Below are 22,083 nucleotides of genomic sequence, written 5' to 3' on the forward strand. Positions count from 1 at the left end.
GTCCTACTAGCTATCAATTTATTGTTCACTCAGCGATACAATCAATATGGCAAAAATACCCATCTGTTTTGCTGTATCACTACATGGACGATATTTTAATTGCTTCTGACAGCTCTGCATTGCTATGTGATTGCCTTGCTTCTTTAAAAATAATGCTTGCCAGCAGAGGCTTATGTGTAGCCACAGAAAAACCAAACAGAATGTCCTTGGAAATACCTTAGCTTAAATTATTAGAGACAACAGTCACCCCACAGCCAGTAACTTTAAGAACTGAAATACGCACATTGAACGATTTGCAAAAGTTATTGGGCACTATTAATTGGATTTGCCCTTTATTGGGAATCACCACAGAAGAATTATCCCCTTTATTTCAATTATTAAAAGGGGACCCAGATCTTTCTTCCCCTAAGCAGTTAATAAAGACTGCCCGAGAGGCTTTGGCACATGTAAGTGACAAAATCAATTAATCCTTTGCCACATGGCAGAACCCAAATTTGCCTTTGCGGTTGTTCCTAATTCTGTATTCTTTGCAATCTTATGCTCTCATTGGTCAATGTGATGAACATCGTCTTTGGCTATTAGAATGGATTTTTCTACCATATACCTTCACAAAAACTATAACCACTCAACTAGAGATGCTTATTCAATAGCTGTCGATGGAAGGGCATCGATGCCAGAGTCTGACAGGTTATGATCCAGCAGTAATACATCTTCCTATTAGTGTGACAGAATTAGAAAATCTGTTCAGGAACTCACTGCCATTTCAAATTGCCCTTGCTGATTATAATGGACAATTTATTCATTCAATGCCTTGTCATACACTGTTACAATCCTTTAAAGAATTCCCCTTCCAACCACTGTAACTGCAATTAAAGATGCCTATCTCTGATGCAAAAACTATTTGCACTGATGGGTCAGGAAAAACACATAAAGCTGTGACCCTGTGGAAAAACAACACGGGACAATGGGAATATTCAATAACCTTTCAACCCAGATCTACTCAATTGGTTGAACTAGCGGCTGTGGTAGAGGCATTTAGTCATTTCTCACAGGAATCCATTAACATTGTTTGTGATTCTCTTTATGTTACAGGAATTGTCGAGAGAATTGAACATTCATTCCTGAAGGAAGTTCCTAACATAGATCTTTTTGTGTTATTAACCACTTTGTACAACTTTTTACTTCACAGGTCTCACAAATATTACATTCTGCACCTTAGGTACCACACCACTCTGCCTCGACCCATAGTGGAAGGTAATGTGAGAGCAAATGTGCTAGCTATGACAATTACTATACCACAAAAATTAGAGCAGGCAAAACATTCTCATGATTTGTATCATCAAAATGCCCGAGCACTAGTCAAACAATTTGATTTAACTTTGCCACAAGCATGGGATATAGTGAATACTTGCTCACAATGTCAGCAAACTCTCTCTTAGCTGACATCGCGACGAGAGGGAACTCACGGCAGTCTCAATATGAGATATAAAGTAAGCTCCATTTTATTTCACCAAACGAGAAACTTATATACTGTTACAGAAGTTACTATTCATAGTTACACACACACCTGCAGTCTGTTCTCACACATTCAGGGATCCTCCTGGTAACTCCCTTTTTCTTTCTCATAACACTTCTGACTCCCTAATCTTTCTCATGACATTCTTCCCACAGCTCAGAAACACAGCTGTGGTTCTCAGGCGTCAGCTCTTCAAAACAACTTGTCAGGATTTTACTGAGGCCTGACCATGCTGAAGCCTTGCTCAGGCCTGCTCAGTTAGCATGAGTTTTGCTGGAAAACTGCGTTTTCCAACACTTAGCCACAAATGTTAGGTATAAACCCGCAAGGGTTTAAACCTAATGACATTTGGCAAACAGATGTAACGCACATTTCAAACTTTGGGACTTTTAAATATGTCCATGTTTCCATTGATACCTTTTCAGGATTCATAGTAGCAACAGCACACAAAGGTGAGAAATCGAGAGATGCCACTGGACATTGGCTACATGTTTTTACCACAATGAGGGTCCCTCAACAGATAAAAACAAATAATGGACCTGTATATACATCTCATAAAACACAAGAATTTTTCCACACTAGGTGTATCAAACACATTACAGGTTATCCGCATTCTCCAACAGGGCAAGCCATTGTGGAAAGGGCACATTATACATTGAAAAACATGCTGCAGAAACAAAATAGGGACAACCTGGTTGGTATGCTCCCTCAAGAGCAGCTTGACAAGGCAACCTGTGTTTTAAATTTTTTTAAGCTTTGCACTAGATATGACCTAACAACACATCAGAGACGCCTAGGTCAGACCACTGATGGAGAAGGAGTTCACCCAGAAGTTACAAACATGTACATAGCAGTCAGTGGAAAGGTCCAGTTCCACGGTTAGCTTGGGGGAGAGGTTATGGGAGTCTTTCTCTACCTACAGGGCCATATTGGCTTCTGGCACGGTACATCAAACCCAGTCAAGGATGACAAAAATGAATTTTGTCCTCTTTCTACTACTATACTGCCATCAAGTGGTGGAAGGAAGAATCTACTGGGCACACATTCTTGAACTTCCACTGCTCTGACCTCTGACATGGTGGGATCCAGAGCCTCCCCTCAGCAACAATGGAACAAAATGGGTAGGAAGAACTCGGCTTCCTTCCCTATATCAGGATGTTGTAGATACATATATTAGCAATAATACTTATGTTACTGATTTACCACCTGTATGCTTAATGTGGAATCAAACAACTACCTTTTTACCTTTACCCTGTGCTAATTTTTCTGTGCAACTACATTTAATATATGTACACTCAGACACTGCAAAAAGGTTGACTGCTATTACACTGCTGGCCATCCTGTTGTGAGAGGCGGATCTGATTTTTATTTATGCCTCAACATATTTTATACATGAGGTGAAAAAATTACCTTAAGGGTCTGTGTATGTGCTGGGAGCTCTGTCCTCCGAGAGGCTTCGCCTGGCAGCCAGTCAGGAGAGAGAAAGCTTCCACTGCTGATCTGCAAGCAACGCTCCCCCTTGCCGGTGGAGCAGATCCCCAGATGCCCGGGAAAAAACGCGCAGAAAAAGCGCATGGGAAGGCATGCTGTAGGAGGGCCAAGCACATAAAAGCAGTTAACTGTGACACAACCCGGGGGTCATTTTCTTTGGGTTTCTTAGAGGGAGCAGAGGCTCGCCTGGAGCCTTCCCTCCCTTTGCATTTTTCTCCCTGCAATCCTGCTCCTTCCCTGGCTGGCTGTCCTGTCTGCCCGTGTCCTGCTCTGCTTCACTGCTTGCCCGAGGCAGCTCTGTCGCCGCGACAACCTTGTGCTTGCTGTTTCTCGACGGAGCCGCCGCTGCCTGCACCCTGCCTGCATGCAGCCGCTGTGAGTTCCGCAGCAGCCCTGCAGCCGTCGCCGCCTGCAGCCACCGTGCTCCGACCCTGACCACCTGCAGCTGCTCCTCGAGTCCTGTTTCTGTTCTTCACCCACGGAAGGGACACGCAGCTGCTGCTGTTTGGAAATCGCGCCTGACCTGGCCCGGGAGCCATGCAGACTCCTCACAGCTTGCAGCGCACACACTCCATCTGCCAAACCCTCGCCGACGGGGCGCCCAGGGTACAGCGGTAACGACCTGTCCGGTATTCTTTCTCTCTCCGTCTCTCTTTTTCCTCTTTGTTCCTTTTTCTGTCCCCCTTTGGTAGGAACACTTACCCTTCTTTATCAATAAACAGTTCTCAAATATAATATTGCCGCGTTTGTGCTTAATTTTTGTCCAAGAAATCTACTAAAAAGAATCCTTCCCCACTGCCTCTTTTTACAGCGGAATGGGACACCTGTCTATCTCCAATAAATCTGTGGATGCCACCCCACCTCATTTCCCCAAATGTCGTTTCACATCCATTTCCAGTATATGGCGTTTGGAATGGACATCATGTGTAGGACAATGGCCACAACAATTCTTACAGTATGAAAGAGTAATTGATTAGGGACCACATGGTATCCTTAGAGAAAATGGGACTAATACAACCATTCTCCTGTCCCAAAAGGAAAACCGCAGTATTGTTTGTCATGATGGTGGGATGGCTGGACCATTGATTCAATAATTTTTAGATAGTAATCAATCACATGTTCATAAATATTTGTGGAAAATGTTGTTACCTGCTTTTGGCAATAGGATATACCAAATAAAATTGAATGGGAATGCTACAAATGCCAATTTAATGCTGCTGAAGGACCAATTACTAACGACTTGTACTTCACACCTGTATGTTTTTGCTTTAGCTAATAACTTTTCGATAAATTATAGAAATGGTTTGTATTTTTATCTGCTAATTCTTTTGTTTTAAAATCATGTGTAACCTGTGAGGATATGTGTAACTCTTCTGTCCTTCCATTTAAAAGAAGACCTGTAATTTGGGTACCTGTAGATCTGACTCAGACCTGGGAAGGAAAAGATGGTCTTTCACAATTATCCCAGCAAGTCCAAGAGGAAATCCAAAAGAGTAAAAAACGAGTTTGCAAATTTCTGGGTTGGCTAATCTTTGCTATTGTTTCTGCTGTAATAATATTAACTGCGGACTCTGTGGCTTTCGCGACCGTAACAAATTCCATTCAAACTGCCCATGCCATGGGACAAGCTTTAACTAACATCACAAAAGAATTACAAACACAAGAATAAATAGATCAAGAAATAATGGCCAGATTAGATGCCTGAGAAAGTGCTCTTTTATGGGTAGGTGAAAGAGTTGAGGCCCAAAAAACTCATCTATCCCTTTCCCATGATTGGGAACACATTCATAATTCTTTATGTGTCACCCCTCTTCCGTGGATTGAAACAGAACAGAATTGGGAGACAGTTAAAAACCACCTCAAAGGGGCCTTTGATAAAACTTTAAGACAAGATATTCATTCACTTCACTCTCAACTAAAAGATCAACTCAGAGCTTTACAAATCCTGGAAGAACAAAAAGTGTTAACAGACCTAAAAAATTATCTCTCTTGGCTGAATCCAAAAAAATGGTACTCTGGAATAAATTTACAATTTGGATTTTCATCAGACTAAGTTGTTTGGCAGTGATATCCTTTTTAATTCTCTGTCTTGTCCTTTTCAACATAGAGCTGTTAAAAGCACACAAAAACAAGTCATGGTTTCCTTAGCTTTATCTATGACCTCAATAAAAACAGAAGGGGGAAATGTGGAGTTACAAAGGAAGCTGCTGCCGCGATCACATGCTGAGGCAAACCAGAGACAAAAGAATGTTGACCGACACAGAATCTGGAGCAGATAACGGCTTCCTGCTCTCCCCTGAGAGAAGAATAACAAACTGTCAAGACTGACAGATTTATTGAGGAATTGTAAATGGCTAAGCGAACAGCTAAGAAACAGCTTCTAAGAGTATATATACTGTTTAACTTTGCAATAAACTCAGATTCATTTTGCATACAGCAAGTGTCTCTCATTAATACGTCACAGACTCATGCAAGGGATGAAGAAGTAGGATGAGATTGACACATGTTTCAAAATATATACAAGAGAGCTGGTGGCCAACAAACTATTTTTCCAGTATTATATATCAAGTCAGATGAAATTACTGAAATCTCACCAAGTCAGTGAGCACTGGATGTTTACTTCCTTCTAAGTAATTTGTCAATCCCAGTAATAAATTTCAAGCATTATGTTTTTCTGCTTTGTGACATAGGGACTTAAAGCTGGCAAATTTTGTTTAGATGTTTGTCATGGTTTAGGAATGGTAGTTGAGAAAGGGGTAATCAATAGGTAACTCAAGTTAACTATTGAGAGACTATTTAGAATATGTGAATTCTAAATCTTAGAAAAACAGGATTCCCTTAATCCTATCAAGATAAGAGGGACAAGAATCCGTTTGAAGCCAGCACAACAACCCTGAATCATCCCATGAGGACTACGCATGCTCCAGAGAGAAAGGTGAAAAGTGCATTGTGATGACCTTCATCCTGGAGGGGTCTTTGGGGTCTCCAAAAACCACCGGGACACACAGAGCATGCGTAGTGCACATGCTAATGATATTAATGAGTTCCGAGAAATGATTTGTATAACCACTCCTATCCTGGGGAATGTGATGAATATTAATGAATTTTACCTATAACACTGTGTCTTTGGAGGTACCGAGGTGTGTGTTTGGAGGAGGGAATTCCCCACACCTGGTGCACCGAATAAAGCAAATACCCACTTCTCTGACTTTGTCTCTGAAGCGTCTCTGGGCCCGCTTGGGGCAAATCATAGTCTCCAATTTAGTTCTCCCACCAAGATTCTCCAAACCCCATTGCTGCTCGCTTAGTCCCCATCCCCCTCTTCTGTCCCCACAGGTGGCCAGAAAGGAGAATTGGAAGCCCAAAAGGCAAAGATCACAGGTTGAGATAAGAACAATTTACTGGAAACGGCAATGAGACAAGTAAACAAACAGCAACAGCAACAATATTAACAACAAAAGTGTAAGAAAGAGAGCGATTCACAGGCAAAAATGCTCACTGCAGAGCCCAACACACTGTGACTGCTACCCCACCCTGACCACACTTGCTCAGCCCAAAGGAATCTCTTTTCCTCAGAAGTGAGTCCCTTCCCCCACCCCTAGCAATGATGTGAGGTGGTATAGAATAACCTCCAGGTCCTGGCCACGCCCCCTCCCCAGGTACTGCAAAAATTAACCCTGTCCTGGCCAGAACAAGGACAATGTTTTATCCCTAAATATGTGTGCTATGAATATTTTGATCAAACAATCAGTTAAACCATATAAAAGTGTTAGCTGTGATTATAAGTAGAAAATTGTGAAGTATAAGGTATAGAAATATCAGGAGTGCTGTGTTTGGAATGTGTAACCGCAGAAATCTCGCCAAGAAGTTACTGAAACCTTATGTTTCAATCAAGAAGCTATGGAGACCATCATGCTCACCAGTTATGCTGCTTGGAAACCCACTACCCTTCCCATCTTGATTTTAATACTAAGGATTCCAATCAGTAGACCTTAGTAGAGATGATCAATGATTGTTTTAGGATAAGAATATTGGTGAAGCTATTAACTATTGGAACCAATCAATGTAAAGGTTAAATTTAAGAGCGGGTATGGTATGCATAGAATGTAAAAGAACCATGATTCAGCAGAAAAAGTATATAAAATGGATGGGTTTTGTTTGTTAAGTGGGACACATTTCAGAGGAGGCTATCTCCCATGTCCCCAGTGCCCTGAATAAAGAAGTGTCTGCTTATTCGCTTAAAAGAATAAGTTTGGATAAGTTTCTTTCATCCCGTTTGGTGACATGTGGACTGTATTTTTGAAATAATGCTTCTTTGGTTTCTGCTAATTGCTTTTCCTGGACTTACATATGTAAAGAAACTCTATTTGCAAGCATAAATATAAGATAAGCTCATATAAAGGCTCATATATAGTGCTTGATAATTCTAATATTTTATTACTCGTTCTAAAATAATTTTTGCAGAACACCACAAAATGAGCTCTAATATTTTATAATTAAAATCTACAAAATCCTCAATAAATCATGTTGTTAAATGGTTACATATGCTGAGCTTTAAAAATTGCCAATCAACTAGTACATTTCCCTTTTGAAAGAAAATGTATGAAAATTATGTTTCTATAGCTCAATAATGAGCTATACTGTTTTAATACTACTCAAAAGATCTACTATGGTGATTTCATTAGAACTAGGCCAAAACTAAGATTCAGTGCAATTTGATCTGAAGTGGCATCAGATGCTTATTTCCTACTTTGGAGACTTATTAATTTTATTGTATTCTTCTAAGGTAGCCATTAAAACATATGCATTAATTTCAATTTTGAAATCAGTATTATATCTATCATGGAATCAAAGTTAGAGCATACATATATAAGAAAAGCTCTGTTTCACCTTCTACTTATGTTTGCTGTTCATTTCAAAATTAAAACAATCAAAAAGTATAGTTAGCTTAATTTGTCTCTAAAATGTTCTTTTCGTACTCATGTACCCTAAAGATTCTTACTTATACATAATTTCCTAGGATTTTTAGCTTTCTTACCATTGAAAAATAAAACACAATATTGTATATTTGGGGACACTGAGAATCCATGCAATAAAAGAGAGATTTTACTGTATTTTGAACCATTGTGTACCAAAATATGCATATACAAGTAATAAAAGTGATAGACTGAGAAGGTAACCAGCTCTATGGGACAGCATATTGCATAGAACAACCTGTATGAGAGGCTGATAAAGCAGAAGCAGAATGTGGTATGGTAATAACAGAGCATTGGAGCAAATCTGAGAAGACCTAATTCAAGCACTAGTAGCTCACTAGCTGCCTAAACTGTATCAGCAAGATATTTTTAAGTTTGCCTTGACTCAATCATGTATGAAGGATTGTGCTAGATAAGGACCCTCAGGCTACTGTGCAGATAAATCTCACTCCAGACTTTTGTTATGTGTATGGCCATGTTCCATTGACTTTAATGGGACCTTCATGCCACCTTTAAGTTTCTTCTGTGTTTTCCTCAATGAGAGGATGCCTTTAATGCCAACCTGACATGGAGACTAGAACAATATAATAAGATTGATTTCCATAGGTAATCTAAAAGTTCCAGTGGAGACCATGGAAATTTTTGCCACAGCTTTAATACCCAAGTATGCTAACTCTTTTTCTAGTGGGCAATACCAAAAAGTCATCCTCCTCTACCACTATCCTTTTTTTTTTACCAGATGAAAAATTTTACCAGAGCTCTGTATTTCTTGGAATGACATTTAGACAATGCTCAGGGTCCAATGTTAAATTTCATTGCTCTTTTAAACTAGGAAAACAGGTGTTCAAGGGCATTGCAATTTTTATGAATTGCAAAGAGGTCTGCCTTTGGACTTGTCTAGTAATAAAACAATGTAAGATTTCAAATTATCATAGGCTTATGTTTTGAGAAACAAACACATAATACTAAACTAGATACACTACCTTCCTTACAGTAGTCTTTACATTCACATTATTAAGTGCAGGTTTGTGCTGAATATGTATGCACACACAGATACTTGTACACACATACACAAAAATATGTACATATAACTACACAAAAATATAGTATACAAAGATAAAAAGTAAGAATTAATTTGTTAGAAAGAACATAAAATAAGATACAGTTGTTTGTAACCACTATATACTTACTATTTTGTTGAATCTGATAATTGATATTCTCTTCGTCTATCATAACATTCCTGGATTCCAGGGTCATTCCATAAACTTCTCAGTGCATCTACATAGGGGTTCTCAAAAGTTGACACCTTCTCTACATCGACTTCTCGAACTAACTGTGCATGAGCCTAATTTGAAACAAAGAAAACAGTTAAATTTACTTAATTTTCTATGTTTACAAATAGTTCATATATTTTGAATGTGATTAACAGGAATAATTTTTCAGACTGGCCATCTCACCAATGTGTGGTTATGAATGAATGATGTTAAGGTGTGTTCAAACTAAGAAAAATAGTAATAAGGATGATATGAGAGAAGGTGAATTAATAAATGTGTATATAGGCCATTATTTCAGAATAAGCTTATCCTAATCCAGTATTATTTAGCTGAAATTGATAAAATGTTCACATGAAAATTTACATTTAGTTAAGCTAATTTTTAAGAAAGCTTTCATTTTTCAGGTCAAATTTTAGGGCATATAATATGCTTGCTTTTTAAATGATAACCACTTAAGCAACTTGGCAGAGTTAGACTGATGGGAGCAGAAAGAATGGGAAGGAGGGAGAAAACTTGTCTTTTAAAGCGATTCATATATATGTACATACACTAAGAGAGAAAAAGAACAGATGAAAACTTAGGCAAACAAAAAAACCAAGGGATTCTATTCTCAAATTTAGTCTACATCTCAGACTAGACTCATTTCAGCAAGGACACAGACCCCTTTGCATTTTAAATCAGGTAAGTGCATACAAAAAGGACTGGGTTTGTTATTTTTAAAGTAATTTATCCTATTTACACACATACAACCTGTCACCCCTCTTTTTAGACAGTCCAGGAGAATGTTACTACTCATTACTTAACAAAATTTTATACCTGCAACTATTGTCTACTCATGTGGAAATCAAGAACCCCAAGTTCAATATGAAAAATGTCTGTCGTTGAGATATGGAGAATATATGCTCTCTATTATAAGAACTCAAGTCTCCAAGTTCTAACAAAGCATATTTTCTTCTGAAACATCATGTTCACCCATCCCAAAACTGGACAGATCCTGAAGGGTTTCTACTATCCCATAACAAAATAACAAAAACAATGGTATTCCACTAAGCACAAGCCAATACTCTTGTGAAACAGGAAGATATATTTTTTTCCAAAATATTTTGTATTTTTTGCTCAAGCTCAGTTATGTATTCAACTGGCTTTGTAGTCTTCCAAAAGAATGATGCCCTGAGTATTTACTCATTAATTGTGACAAACTGTTACAACAATATATTCAGATATTATTTCTTTTATTGTTCTTGAGCTCTGAAAGTATGGCCAGCTGATATCAAAATGCTGAGAGGTAAAAGACTGACTTAGTATTCAAAAGTTGCTGTTCAGCTTTCATTGGAAATTCATCATAATTGACAGATGCTCAAGTATTATACATCAGGAGCATCATAAAAGGTAATTACTTTATTCAGTTAATAATTTAGACATATAATTACTAAAAAATAGTTCAAGATTTTAAATTGTTTTATTTACCAGTTCTGTTTGTCCTGCCCTAGAACTAATATGATATTGCACTATGTGGCAAAACCTCTGAAATGAAGTTCAATATACAGCAATGATGCCTATCCATCAGAAATCTAATTCAGCCTTTTAAAAGAAACATTCTTTCCCCAATGAAAACTGTTTCTGGTTCCCTGGGTAGACTTGGGTAGACTCATGACTACTTGCATCCTACTGACATACAGCTCTTCACAACAATGCTGCTTTTCTTAAAAGAAAAAAAGTAATAACCCTTCACACAGATTTCAAGTCTTTATGCTACGTCTAGGCTATGTTGTCTTGTTCCCCAGAGGTACTATACATTGCTGTAGATTACAATTTTTCTTTCTTTCTCTGAGTCTTTGTTGGTCGGTATCTTTTACTGGCTTCTAATTTCTGGTCAAAAAGAGAGAGATTTTAAAACAGGATCTCATCTATTGGCTTAATTGTTTTCTCATTTGCTCTGATAAAAGCCAAAAGTAATTCTACTGAAGCCTAATGAGATGCAAAAGCATAAATTTAGTGCAGAAAAAGACTCAACCATGCATAAACTTTATCTAGTACTTCTTAGTCTTCACTGATACTTTTTGCTGTACCCAAAAATAGACATTATTTGAAACAAAATAGTAAAGCTACTGCCCCTTAGAAAATTGTACCATCTGAGATTTCTCTCTTTTGGAACACCAACAATTGCTATCAAAGCAGTGAAATAAACAAAGAAAAAGGATTCTGCGAGTACCACCAAATTTAAACTGGTAATTAAAATGTAATTACTAGTTAAGCTGTAATGTTCAGCAAACAAAATCCAGATGATCTGACTTTTCAGTCTGATACACTTTTGACATCAGCAGACAAAGAACAACACTTTCCATGTCCTTCTGAAGATTTAAGAATACCTGTAACAATTTGTACGCTATTTGTCACAGATGTTATAAAAACATTCATCCAATTATCTTTAGCAAATCACATCCTGGCCAGAATAAAGTAATGCCTTGATACTCTAACACGAAAAAGCTGTTATTGGAGAGTTTTTGTTTTCCCCACAGTTTTGGTGACAGCTTTCTAACCTACCAAAAAGATTTATGAGAGACATACACAAATGCAGTCTATTTAAAAAAAGTATTCTGATCCACAGAAGAAAGCAATATGCTTGAGATGCAGTAGACAAGGTTGTTTCATATCAATGGTCTGTGTGGACTAATTGATTTTAAGATGCCCATTTAAAGAATCTTTCTTACATGGGAAAACAAATCTTAGCAAATATTTTGTTTTGTGACAGGACTTCTAAAACTGGAAGAAATGTTGTAGCGCTTGGCCTGCCAATAACTAAATCATCAACCACAGTGAAGCCTGAAGACAGGCTGAGAGAGTCGGGGTTTTTCAGCCTGGGGAAGAGAAGGCTCCATGAAGAACTTATAGTAGCCTTCCAGTACCTAAAGGGGGCCTACAAGAAAGCTGGAGAGGGACTTTCTATAAGGACATGTAGTGATAGGACAAGAGGGAACGGCATTAAACTGAAGGAGGGTAGGTTCAGATTAGACAGTAGGAAGAAATTCTTTACTGTGTGAGGGTGGTGAGGTACTGGAACAGGTTTTCCAGAGAAGTTGTGGATACTGCATTCTTGGAAGTGTTCAAGGCCAGGCTGGATGGGGCTCTGAGTAACCTGGTCTAGTGGGAGGTGTCCCTGCCCATGGCAGGGGGATTGGGACCAGATGATCTTTAAGGTCCCTTCCAACTCAAGCCATTCTGTGATTCTAGGTCTGCATGGTATAATTCACATAGACTGCATAATTTACACCAATGGCAAGAGATCAGATCCAAGCAGTCTGGGAGCTGAATGGAAGTCAGTACAAAAAGCCATCATCATGACCATGACTTTTTCTCTCCTGTCTTGAGAGGATTAAAACCCCAGTGATTCATTTCTTTAGAATGTAGCTCTTGCTTATAGGAGAAACAATTATTTATGCTAGTCAACCAAAGTCATGAGTCATTTACAGATTCAGACCCTGATGACTTGTAATCTACAACTGTAGTACATGCAAATGCCTCGCCTTACTGGGTTGTATAGCAAGATATGCAGCTTTGGAGGAAATATTTATCTATCCCTTGCCCTTCTTTTCCTTGGACCCAGTAAATCAAGAACAAATGAAAAAGTAAAGACTTTTCTGCAAACCTGGACATAATTGAAACAGGTGTAACATTCAAGGAGAGTAGGCTGTATTTCAGTGTCTTGAAAAAGTAATAGATGGGGAATGTGTTCCTTAATGTATCAGGAATCATAAATCTCTGAAGATTAGTCCAAGGTAGGAAAGTGCTTTTACATTGCAGCCTGAGAGAACTAATTTGGAAGAGGACTGTGGAGAGGTAGTTGCTTCCTTTGAGCAACTCTGAAGCACAGAATGGATTAGGCTAAACAGAAAGAGGCACCATGGTGTGCTACACTGAAAAATGATATATTAATTAATAAAATGTATTGTGAATTGTTGGAAGGAGGCTTGGTACAATACTAATCATCCTGCAGTTATTGAAAAAGGTCAATATGGTATCAAAATTGCCTAAAAAAGAACTTGTCATCCTTCCTATTTTATATTCTAACTTTTGAGTAGGAAAAATAGCATATGATCTTTGAAAAGGAATTTAACTTTGCAATAAAGAATATTTTTGTTGTTACTGTTCACTGTCTGTAAAATGTTTAGAATAATGAATCCTAACCCATGACTTGTGAGCACTACAACAAAACAATAAAAGATGTAAGCAAAACATCTTGTGACTTAAATTTGAAAATTACTCAAGTTCAAAATGTATCATTGAACTCTACCTGTAATACTTTTATAAAGGAAAACAGTGGAAAAACCGAAGAAAAAAAGTCATGTCTACACCTATGACATTTCTTCTTTTATTTTTAATAAGGCTCAGAGAAAGTTTACGGAGTAGCTGAATAAATCAGAAATTCCTTTCTACACTGAAATCAGTGCCCTGAATTTTCCTGATTTCTAATTTCCTTTTAAATTGCATCAGACACAAAGATAATAAACACTATGCCATGCTGCAGGGTGAAAAAAGGATGTGACTGGTCACTCTCCAGGTTTCATATTTCCTATATATAAACTTCAGGTTGCCTGACTCACTTAAGCTGTTGCCTAACAAATAAAAAAACATAAATTTATCAAAATGTTCATTACTGTTATTTTGATAGAATATCTAATTGTCAAATGTGGATTATCACTTTTGCCTCTATTCACCCCTTCCCTCCTAAAACCCCATACCCATAAGAATATTTTCATTAACTAAAACAACTTCAACAAATGCTGTTGGCAATCAACCTCTATAGAAAAAAAACAACATATTTGCAAAACAAAACAGGGAGAAAGAGAACTGAAGTGTCCATAAGCAGTATACCCTCTATTAAGAGGACTAACAGGCAGATGAGGTTAAACGATTCATTTTTTCCATGACTTTAGATAATTTCAACTGTTAAAATCTGCTCTCTCTTTCTCTCAGAAGGCGGCTAGATTTTGGATGTGCATCCCAGTTCTGTTGTTTGTAGTATGTCTAAGAAGAGCAATTTACAAAAAAAAACCCCTCTGAAAAGGTCAGTCCTTGAGGCAAGCAGAACAAGCTGGGCAGGGGTTCCCGAAGTCGGGGAAATCTGAGCAAGAGCTGAGACCTGCCAGGAACCGCAGGTCTCGTGAGCGAGGCTGATGCAGCGTGGGTGTTGCCAGGGGCAACTGCGGGAAATTTAATGGCTCCAGTGAGCTTGAGCGACTAGGGTGGGCAAACAGGACATGGCACATCAGCAGGGCCCGGCTGGGCCTGGCACAGCTGTTTGCAAGGAGAGACACATAGGGAGGGCGCAGTCACCCTACTGCCTCCAGAGCTCAGTTGGTGGTCATTGCCCTCTCAGGAGGAGTCCAGGTATGGTAACTATACTTGGCAGGTGGCCATGTCCTCAGCACTCACCAGAAAGGATGTGGCGACGCTAACAGAGCCCCCATACAAACATGCAGCTGTCCAGGTCTCAGACTACAGGGAGAGACAGAGCCTGGTGCTGGTATAGTACAGTAGTAGAGATAAAAGCTGTGTAAGGTGTGACCAGGTGGATGATTTACTCAGCCTGGTGGTGGAGCTAAGAGAGGAGGTGGAAGGGTTAAGAAGTATCAGGGACTTTGAGGAGGAGATTGACTGGTGGGAACACTCTCTACCATCACTGAGGCAAATGCACCAGCTGGCTGCACCACAAGAAGTGAAGGATCCCCTACCCTCTTGCCACCAGACAGAAGGGGGGAACCTAAGAGGTGGGGGGAGGGGCAAATAGAAATTGTTCTCTGCTTGAGGTGGCAGGAAAATCCCCTCCTGGCCTACCTCACCTTCCCAGGTGCCCCTGTACAATAGGTATGAGGTTCTGGAACTTGAGGGCCAGGCACACAATAAAACTGGATGAAGGTCCAATCAGCTTGGAGGGGTTGCCTAGGGTGAGCCAGTCTAATCCCTGCATCACAATCTCCTCAGTCAAGAAAAAAAGAAGGGTAGTTGTCATTGGTGTCTCCCTTCTGAGAAGAGCAGAGGGCTCAATATGCTGACCGGACCAAACCCACAGGAAAGTGTGCTGCCTTCCTGGGGCCCAGGTAAGAGACATCACCAAGAAACTCTCCAGCCTGGTACAGCTCTCTGATTATTATATGCTACTGTTTTTTCAGGTGGGCAACTAAGAAGTCAAAATAAGTCTGAGGACAACCAAGAGGGACCTCAGGGCTTTGGGACATGTCGGAGGTTGGGGGCATTGGAATTTTTTCTCCATCCCTGTTACTAAGCAACAAATATCTGGGTGATTAGAGCCATCAATTCTTTTGTAAGAGACAAAGCCTGTGGCTAGGTGGGGCAAAGGGGAGAGGCAGCTGGCCGTTGGGACCGGCACTCCTCCGTCGGTCACCGGGAGGAAGCAACTGCTTTTGGCTTCTGGCTGCGACCGCGGGAGATCCAACTGTGCTCTGCTTTTCTCCTCCTGGCTGGGTGAGATTTTGATTCAACCTCTTTCCCACTGGGAGTGCACGTTTTCCCAGCTGCGTTTTTCGCAGCAGCTGCCGGGATAGTCCGGCTGTCTCTGCCGCCCGCCCCGCTTTCGCCGCATGAGACCGTGGCGTCTGCCGTGACTGCAGAGTCCTTGCTACCTCGCTGGCTAGCCCGGGAGAGCCAGCCCCAGCCCCGGCCGTCCCGCTTTGCCGCTCCGAGCTGCCTGCCGGCTTCTCAGCTTTTTCTGCCATTACCAGCTGCGTGAGGCTGACCTGACCCTGCGCCACAGCACCATCTGCAGCCGCTCGGGAGTCATCGCACCTGCCCTGCCCGGCCAGGAGCTCAACAGCGCCCCTGCTGGTTTCGACCGTAATTACACCACGTGGGAAAGTGCTCAGCAGCTCAAAGGACATCTGTTATTGGTTTTTCTCTGGTTCTATTTGTTGTTGTTATTTTTGTTATTGCTTGCTGTTGGGGTTTGACCCTGATTAAACAGCAGGCATCTCGACTCTCTCTTGCTACAGATGTGCAGGAGAGGGGAAAGGAAAAAACTAAAAACACACACCAATCTCATGAGTTAAATGAGATAGGACACTGGTAGGAGGACGCACGGAAGAAAGGGCAGACAGGCTCTAAACTTAAAGTTCTAAAGTGATTTAATTACCTAACAGAGTTGGAGGATAAATGCAAGACAAAAATAAACTTTTTATACACTATTTTGTTCACTCACCCCCTCCCTCTTATGAACTTATTTTTATTCATCCCCTTTCCTCTTTTTAACTAACAAGCTCGGGTAGGGGGGCAGGGTGTGGAGTATTTTCTCAGTCCACAGAGCAGGTCTATAAATCTATTCATCACCACAATTCTTCTACTACAAATACTCTTTATCTCTACTTATCTCTCTCTCTCTCCAGACAGTTTCTCTGCTCTCACCCCCTCTTTCTTAAGAAGCAGTTTCTCCTCTCACTCCCCCTTTCCTCTTTCTAAACCAACAGCACGGGCAAAGAGCAGGGTAAGGGGTTTGTTCTTTGGTCAGAAGGTCAGTCAATCAGAGAGAGGGGTCCTCTACTTAGCCATGAGGTCCCTCCCACGAGAGACAGTCTTCTGGGAACTTCTTTGGCGTGGGTTTAATCTCATGAGCAACATCCCGCCCGAATTCTGCTGCAACATGAGTTTTTGTCCATAAGGTGCTGTGCAGACTCCTGAGCCGAGGCCAGGCTGCTTCTATCCCAAGAGCAAGGCCTTTCTCTCCCTTGCAAGGCTTTTGTAGCTTTAACTCTTTCAATGAGACTCCAACTGGATCACAGCTTTCTCCAGTCATCCACCTGCTCTTCTGGCATGGGCTGTGGGTGGATTTTTGCATCTTTGTAGACTCCATGGGCTGCAGGGGGACTTCCTGCTCCCCCATGGCCTTCACTACAGCTAGCAGAGGGTTTTCAGCTCTAGTGCCTGGAGCACCTCTTCCCCCACCTTCTCCACTGACCTTGGTGTCTTCATGTTGTTCTCCCTTTACATATTTTCACCTCCACCTCCTCCTCCTCCAACTACAAAGAAGTACGTGCCTACCTTGTTTTGAATTTCTCTTAAATATGTTTTCACAGAAGCATAACCAGCACTTCTAATTGGCCTAAACTTGGCCGGCAGCATGTCCATCACCTTCAGAGCTATCAGAGATTGGTTCTGCTGGACTTGATGAAAAAACTTCCAGAACTTTCACTCAAGACACACAGGAGCCATCTTTGTGCCACTCTCCACCCCTCAGACACTTCCCCAGGCCTACCACAACAGCTTCTGAGGGGTCCAAATTTTTCCTAGATGTAAAAAATACTTTACTAATGTTTTGGGCCAATCAAAACCACCACACTTGTTTACTCTTCTGTAGATACTAGTAAAGAACTGTTATTCCTTTTCCCATACCTCTGCCTGAAAGCCCTTGATTTCAAAATTAAAATAATTCGGAGGGAAGGGAGATCACATTCTCTGTTCTAAAGGAGGGTTCCACCTCTCTTAGCAGGCACCTGTCTTTCAAACCAAGACAGGACAACTGATTGAGGGATCTGGAGCACAAGTAGTGTCCTCTATCCTGCTACTTGCAGGGAATAATGGGAGTAGAAATAGGAAAATCATACAGATGAATACCTGGATCCAAGCCTGGTGTTGCCAGCAGAGCTGTAGGGTTTTTTTTTACGGGTCAGTTTACATGACACCAAGTCTGCTGGCAATAGATGGGGCACACCTGTCTCAAAGGAGAAAAAGGATTTTAGCTCAGGAGTGAGCAGGGCTCATTGAGAGAGCTCTAAACTAGATTTGAAGGGGATAAGGATGTAAAATCAGGATCACTGGAGATAAGCCTGAGGGCGGCATGCCACTATTTGAGGGATGGTGTGCTAGAAGTCTTTTGGCCTGCCATCTTGGTAGAGGTAGGGGATGGAGATCTATGTGGCAGCAAGGATGCAAGGGTTAATGATGTGCTAGAAACCACAGAAGTTCCTGAGAACGGTCATGTAGGAATTAGAGCTTCTATCCCTGAAAATGCAGCAAGATTGATAGCCCAACTGAAGTGCATTTACACTAATGCACACAGCATGGGCAACAAACAGGAGGAACTGGAAGCCATGGTGCAGCCAGAAAGCTATGACATAGTTTCCATCAGGGAGACATCATGGGATGAATCACACGACTGGAGTGCTGCAATGGATGGCTAGAAGCTCCTCAGAAGGGATAGGCGAGGAAGGAGAGGTGGTGGAGTCTTGATTCTCTAGAGCTTAATGATGGTGAGGATAGGGTTGAGTGTTTATGGGTAAGAATCAGGGGGAAAGACAACAAAGCAGATATCCTGGTTAGTGTGTTATAGACCATCCAACCAGGATGAAGAGATGAATGAAATATTCTATAAGCAGCTAGGGGTAGTCTCACAATCACTGGCCCATATACTTGTAGGGGATTTCAACTTACCATATGTCTGCTGGAAATGCAACACAGCAGAGAGAAAGCAGTTCAGGAGGTTCCTGGAGTGTGTGGAAGCAAACTTCCTGGCACAGCTGGTGAGTGAGCCAACCAGGGGAGGTACCCCACTGGACCTGTTGTTTTCAAACAGAGGACTGATGGGTGATGTGATGGTCAGGGGCTGTTTTGGGCAAAGCAATCACAAAATGATAGTTTTCAATTCTAAGAGAAGTAAGGAGACAGGTCAGCAGAACTACCATGTTGGACTTCTGGAGGGCAGACTTTAGCCTGTTTAGGAGACTGGTTGAAAGAGTCCCTTGGAAGGCAGCCCTGAAAGGCAAAGGAGTCCATGAAGGTACAGGAGCAGGCTGTCCCCATGTGCTAAAAGACTAGTCAGAAGGCAAAAGGACCAGCCTGGCTGAACAGAGAGCTTTGTCTGGAACTCAGAGGGAAAAAGAGTGTATCAACTTAGGAAGAAGGGGCATGCAACTTGGGAGGACTACAAGGAAGTGAGATTATGCAGGGAGAAAATTAGAAGGACCAAAGGCTACTGCTATCAGACAACAAAAATGTTTTTACAAATACATCAGCAAGAAGAGGAGGGCTAAAAAGTATCTTTGTCCTTTACTGGATGCAAAGGGAAACATAGTGACAAAGGAGGAGGAAAAGGCTGAGGCACTTAATGCCTTCTTTGCTTCAGTCTTTAATAGTAAAACCAGTTGTCCTCAGGATACCTAGGCCCCTGAGCTGGAAGACAGACAGGAAGCAGAATGAAGCCCCCATAATCCAGGAGGAAATGGTTAGCTATGCCACTTAGATGCCCACAAGTCTACAGGGCCCGGTGGGGTCCACACAAGGGCAGTGAGGGAGCTGGGAGTTGAGTCTACCAAGCCACTTGGAATCATTTACCATCAGTCCTGGTTAAATAGGGAGGTCCCAATTGACTGGAATTTAGCAAATGTGACACCCATCTACAACAAGAGTTGGAAGTAGGATCCAGGGAACTACAGGCCTGTCAGTCTGACCTCAGTGCCAGGGAAGGTCATGGACCAGATCATCTTGCATATGCAGGACAAGCAGGGGATCAGGCCCAGCCAGCATGGGTTTATGAAAGGCAAGTCCTGATTGACTAACCTGATCTCCTTCTATCACCAGGTGACCCACTTAGTGGATGAGGGAAAGGCTGTGGATATTGTCTACCTGGACTTTAGTAAAGCCTTTGATACCATCTCCCACATCATTCTCCTGGAGAAACTGGCTTCCCATAGCTTAGACAGGTGTACTCTTTGCTAGGTAAAAAACTGTCTGGATGGCCAAGCACAGACAGTGGTGGTGAATGGAGTTATATCCAACTGGCAGCTGGTCATTAGTGGTGTTCCCCAGGCCTCAGTATTAGGGCCAGTCCTATCTAATATCTTTATCAATGATCTGGATGAGGGGATCAAGTGCACCCTCAGGAAGTTTGCAGAGGACACTAAGTTGGGCAGGAGTGTTGATCTGCTGGGCAGTAGGAATGCTCTGCAGAGGGATCTGGACAGACTGGGTAGATGACCAAGACCAATGGTAGGAGGTTCAGCAAGACCAAGTGCTGCATCCCACAGTTGGGTCACAACAACCCCATGCAGCGCTACAGGCTTGGGGAGGAGTGGCTGGAAAGTTGCTTGGCAGAAAAGGACATGGGAGTGTTGGTTGACAGCATGCTGAACATGAGCTAGTGTGTGCCCAGGTGGCCAAGGCCAATGTCATCCTGGCCTGCATCAAAAATAGTGTGGCCAGCAGGACTAGGGAAGTGATTGTCCCTCAGCATTCAGCACTGGTGAGGCCCCATTTTAAGTACTGTGTTCAGTTCTGAGCTCCTCACTACAAGATGGATGTTGAGGTGCTGGAGCATGTCCAAAGAAGGGCAATGAAGCTGGTGAAGGGTCTAGAGCACAAGTCTTATGAGGAGCAGCTGAGGGAGTTGGGGTTGTTTAGTCTGCAGCAAAGGAGGCTCAGGAATGACCTTATCACTCTACAAGTACCTGAAAGGAGATTGTAGTGAGGTGGGGTATTTTCTCCCAGGTAACAAGTAACAGGATAAGAGGAAGTGACCTCAAGTTGCATCAGAGGAGGTTTAGAACGGATATTAGGAAAAATTTCTTCACTGAAAGGGTGGTTAGGCATTGGAATAGGCTGCCCAGGGAAGTGGTGGAATCGCCATCCCTGAAAGTGTTGAAAAGGCATGTGGGTGTGGCATTTGGGGATATGGTTTAGTGGTGAACACGGCGGTGCTGGTTTAATGGTTGGACTCGATTTTCTTAGAGGACTTTTCCAACCTTAATGATTCTACAATTCTATGATTCTATGTTTTGTACCACAGTAAAGCCAAGGTACAGAAAACAGGAAGCTTCCTTTCCTTTTAGAGCAGCACACACCCATAAGCTTGGAATCTTGGCAGACCAAGAGAGGATGTTCCCAAGTGGGACAGAGCACTGGATGATTTTTTGCAAAATAATTTAGCAAAACAGTGCAAGGATGGTATAAACTATTTTTCAAGTTCTTCTGCAGACTACTTCCATAGATACGTGCCATCTAGTAAGCATACATCCATATGATTAAACACCACAAGACTAACAATAAGTAAAATGGAAACATTAGAGCAAGTGTTGGTAGGCCATACATTTTCCTTGACCTATATAGACAGTTTGAATCAATTTGCAATATTTTATTTTAATAAAGGCCACATATAAGTGTTTTACTTCTTGCTTTCTCATGTATATTCCTTTTATTTTTGGCATTATGGAGAATCACAAATGAATTTAAATTTTGCTTTAGAAGTATATAGACTCTGCTATTTACCTGAAAATCAGTATGAGGATAAGGTTAACCTTACTACACACATGCATACCGAATAACAATCAAATAATCAGCACTCCACTGGCAGGACACTATGTAGTGATATAACTATACAAAGTTTCATTATTGTAAAATATAAGCCCCCAAACTCCTATGAGACTTCTAATTATACCCTTCACTCTCTTCTCCCTCCTTTTTTTAGTTTGCACTTAAAAAAAACAACCAAACAAAAAAAACCTAAGCAAGCAAACAAACAAGCAAAAAAACCCTAAACAAAACCAAAAGCAAAAAACAAACTCTCTACACTTACTTTCATTAGGTTCAGTACAGGAGAAGCAAAAAGCCATTTAGTGCATAGGACTGCTGAACTGCATAAAAAGAAATTTTTAAATTGTCCTGTTTATTTATGCCATAATTCATAATTATTTTTCCTTCTTATATCTAGAACATTTTTCATAACTCCTTAAGCACTACAAATTATGCATGCTATAATATCTGACAATCTTGATATGCAATGTAATATACATTAGTGTAGCTTTAAAAAAAAATCTGAACCAGAATT

General features: G+C 41.1%; 1 protein-coding gene across 1 annotated transcript in view; it reads right to left on the reverse strand.

Annotated features, from left to right (window-relative positions):
- LOC146425660 (guanine nucleotide-binding protein G(q) subunit alpha) overlaps positions 1-22,083 on the reverse strand; it is a 213,589-nt gene that overhangs the window by 76,716 nt on the left and 114,790 nt on the right. The window contains exon 4 of the mRNA XM_085041668.1: positions 9,174-9,328. Within this exon, the coding sequence (XP_084897794.1) occupies positions 9,174-9,328 (155 nt within the window). The remainder of the gene's footprint in view (positions 1-9,173; positions 9,329-22,083) is intronic.

Source organism: Lichenostomus cassidix, chromosome W (assembly GCF_008360975.1).
Source record: "Lichenostomus cassidix isolate B80296 chromosome W, HeHo_3.0, whole genome shotgun sequence".
NCBI lineage: Eukaryota > Metazoa > Chordata > Aves > Passeriformes > Meliphagidae > Lichenostomus > Lichenostomus cassidix.